The sequence below is a fragment of the Puccinia triticina genome, chromosome 1A (assembly GCF_026914185.1).
Source record: "Puccinia triticina chromosome 1A, complete sequence".
Lineage (NCBI taxonomy): Eukaryota > Fungi > Basidiomycota > Pucciniomycetes > Pucciniales > Pucciniaceae > Puccinia > Puccinia triticina.
The window spans coordinates 7,116,411-7,120,137 of record NC_070558.1 but is presented as its reverse complement, the minus strand read 5'-3'; the positions used below and the strand labels follow the sequence as shown (position 1 = coordinate 7,120,137).

The 3,727-nt window shown below is 50.5% G+C and overlaps 2 protein-coding genes across 2 annotated transcripts; one reads left to right on the top strand and one right to left on the bottom strand.

Moving 5' to 3' along the window:
- Positions 1–1,333: 1,333 nt before the first annotated feature.
- Positions 1,334–1,807, top strand: PtA15_1A772 (uncharacterized protein; the record flags this gene model as incomplete). The annotated part of the gene is made up of 1 exon (XM_053165834.1): positions 1,334–1,807. One exon carries the CDS (start codon positions 1,334–1,336, stop codon positions 1,805–1,807), a length of 474 nt encoding a protein of 157 aa, XP_053016986.1.
- Positions 1,808–2,697: 890 nt separating this feature from the next.
- Positions 2,698–3,404, bottom strand: PtA15_1A771 (uncharacterized protein; the record flags this gene model as incomplete). Its single annotated transcript, XM_053165833.1, has 2 exons — positions 2,698–3,146; positions 3,233–3,404. The coding sequence occupies 2 exons, from the start codon at positions 3,402–3,404 to the stop codon at positions 2,698–2,700; spliced, it is 621 nt and encodes a 206-aa protein (XP_053016985.1).
- Between the last annotated feature and the right edge of the window lie 323 nt (positions 3,405–3,727).

Sequence of the window (3,727 nt, the reverse complement as noted above, 5' to 3'; positions counted from 1 at the left end):
GCAATTGGAGCGCAGCGAAGAGACCCGTGAGAAGGCGTATCAACGAATGATGGAGTCAAGAGGCGAAGCTGTTCGGTACTGGGAGGAGAAGCACGCAGGCCAAAGGCGAGCTCCTCTGAAGACTGGCGATTTGGTTTTGGCATACAACCGTTCCCTCGAGATCCAGTGGGGTCAGCTCTTCGCGCACAGATGGAACGGTCCGTATCACGTCGTGAAACAAGTACAAGGCGGGTCCTACGTGTTGGCTGAGTTGGATGGCGTCGAACTCAAGCGGCGCTTTGCCGCGGACCAGGTGAAGAAATATTATGGTCGCGGAGGCATTGGGGAACAAAAGTAAGTTCCACCCAATAATGCACCTCCGGGCGTGATGCTCTTAGTATTTTCGAAACTCTACTTTATGCCACGCTCGTGAGCAACGTGGCGGCCCCTCTTTTTTTCCCTTTTGTCGGCATCCGTTAGGTTCTTCCCCCTTTCCCCGGTTTTCTTTTTCCATGGCGCGCGGCGAGGAAGACGAACAGTCTAGGGACAGACTGTAAGCGTGGTGGAGATGTGGTGTTCAGCCCGGTACACGCGGTGTCAAGATCAGAATACGTGGCGGCGCGCGGTTGGGCGTGCAGGGTTTCTTTTCTCCTCCATATAGTGTTGTGTCCATTTTTTTTCCCAGTTTCTTCCTTTTCTTTTGTTTCTACCACTGTCTAGTTTTGTCTTGTTTCTTATCTGCGCGTGTTGGATGGTTTAGCTGTGGGTGGGTTGGTTTTGTTTGAGTTTTGTTTTGTTTTGGTTTTTTCTTTTGTCTGTTTCTTTCTCTTTGTGTTTGCGGCGTGCGCGGGTGTATGATGAAGGTCCCACTGCGTGCTGCGCCCGGAGTCTAAGTTCTGGCCAAACTTAGATGATGGGACAGCATGGGAGACACTCTGAACCAGTTTTTCCATCAGAATTCAATTGATCATCAATATTCATCACTTTCCCGAGCACTCTGAGCTTTATCTGTCCCAACGATCTGGGACACTTTCTTATCACGCACGTGGCGTTCTCTGTTGATCCCCCTCACTCTGATCCCGCCTTCCGGCGCCCCTCGACGATCTCCTCTTCCCGAATCTTCCTCATCCTTCTCAGTTTCTTCCCTCTCCCCTTTCAATAAATACAACCCCGCCGACGCGCGCTCAACGCCGTCGTAAATCAAAACCCCTCATACCTCTTCGCTCTCAGATCCCCCATCCTCCTCTTCGACCAATCCCCGGAGGGCATCCCCAAACTTTTCCCCTCCAACAACTGCCGCCGCCTGGTACGGACGGAGTTCCACAGCGCCGTCACAAAGGACGGTCCCAAAGGAATGTCCACCCCCAAGACTTCCGCGCCAAAGACTCATGAGGTGGGGCCCTCTCCCTTGGCAACCAACACGACTTCCCCACGCGTCCCGGCTGGACGTAAGCCAGTATCAACGGACGAGATTGAAGTGATCCGCGGGCCTCTGACTGCTACAGCCCGCCGCGTGGTTTCTCTCACATTGACTCGAGTTATCCAGTCGTCTCAAGCCGATCCGACCCACCAAGCAAGGATCCCACTCGGCCCTGAACCACCCGAGTTGCAAAGCGTCCCCTTCGAGAGGTTCCTGGACGTCGCAGGCATTCATTCAAAGGATTCTGGAACCCAACGCCGATTGAGCGCCCATGGCATAATAAATTGGACCTTTTTCAGAAGTGCGTCCGAGCAGGCGTTAATTGATTTGGGATTCCCTATTGGGACTGCCTGCCTACTTTGCGAGGGGGTCGCTCTACTTGAACAAGATGTTTATTCCCATAGATAGATGCAGCACACTTCAGATAGATGTAGCACACTTCACTCAGTTCCTTACCGGAGATCCCTAAAGGAGAGGTTCTGTATTGTTATTGACATAGTTGTTAGGCCAAGCCAACATTCCAACTCTGCTATTTTGCCGCTGCTCTCTCCCTGGAAAGTACACTTATTAAGGATAGGTTATTTAGTGTTATCGACTTAGTAGTTTGTCCTCTCTCTCCAGAAAATATACTGAAATGTTAGTGATCTATTCCTTCTGCTTAGCGCGCGAGGGTCTTGTGAGTCTTTGGCTCGAGGGCAAGCCATTTTGCTCGCTTAGAGCTTGAGCAATTTCTAGTGTGAGCAGACATTCGCGCAAGCCTTCATTGGCCTCAAGCACAGAGTACATCGGCAGATGATTAGTTTGAGTGCCTTAGTGATGAACTTCTTTTGCTTATTGCGCGATCCTTGTGAGTCTTTGGCTCAGAGGGCGAGCCATTTTGCTTGCTGAGAGCTTTTGGGTCAGAGCGCAAGGCATTTTGCTTGCTAAGAGTGCATTCAGCCACCGATATCAAGTGCAGACCATGTTTGTATATGTATTTTCATAGGTAGGAAGAAACTAAATGTTCAACCAAGGTGATGACAGGAATGGAGAGATCGATCAGGAAACCAAGCACAGTATTTGTAATTGTAGGTCAGCAAGAGAGAGGAGAGATCGGCAAACCAAGCAAGGGCAGACTGATTGGTTTTATCTTTGTAGGAAAAAAGAGAGAGGAAACAGTCGTGTATTGTATATATTTTTGGTGAGAGAGAGGAAACAGTTGTGTATTGTATAAATTTTTGTCAGTCCGAGAAAAAGAGAACCCAAACACTGGACAAGAAAGACCGATCAAGTAACAGACAGCAAAAAACCCAAATACACTATTCCCTTTGACGGCGAAGGCTGCGTCGGCACGGTCCAGCATTGTTGCGGAGCTTCGCCAGAGTCCCCTTAGTAAGTCCCAAGCCCTTCAAATCTTCATTCGACATGTATCCGTCCGCAAACATTTGGTAGCTGTCGATATCTTCGCCCGCCAGAATCGCCAACGTCTTCTCGGTAGGCGGAACACCTGCAAACTTCAGGTACTCAATCAACAACGGTGGGTCCCCCTCGAGGGAGCCAGCATCCGAAGACGGTGGCGATGGTACAAGATTAGGTTTGGTTGCATTGGATCCAATGGTCGCACAGCAGGCTTCAACCAAGCTTGCCACCAGATCAGATGAGCTCAACGGTGGGCCCGGCGCGCCAGGGGAAGCGTCCAGCGGGGATGATTTCTTCGTTTTGCGGTTATAATATTTGAGCGTCGCAGGTGGAGACAAGAGACTAACACCTGGCTCCTTCAGATGCTGGAGATCCAAAGATTATCCAGTCAGTCATTTCGCTGCCCCAAAAAAGAATGTGGGAAAATCTACTCACAAGGTGGCATGCTGAAGTCAGGCGGATAGATGTGTGAGTCGGGTTGATGGAAATGGGGCCGCGCGGCCATCAATCCCGGATGGACGTGTTCATTCTCAGAGGGCGGATAGATCTCAGACGATGGGGCTGACACTTGCGAGTATGACCTGTTGTAAGGGTGGAAGTGAGACATGGTTAGGGGAGTGATTGCAGTCCGCCGAAGAGGGAGTGGAGGAAAGGGCGGACGCACCACCGGAAGAGCTCGATTGACCCTATTGACTGACCCACTCGTTTGATTCTGAAGAGCTGCCAGGTTGGCAGTGCGGAGCTGATCTCGAATCCAAAGTCACACTGTACTTTCACGATTCAAAGATGTTTGGCAGGTCATGTGCTTTGCGTCCGCAAGTGCTGTGGCTTCAGGCTGACCGGCCTGGTGGACTCCCCAATTAAACTTTGGGGAATCTAGGTTTTATGGGATTTGCAAAGGATATTCGAAATCAATTTCTTTTGTTTTTG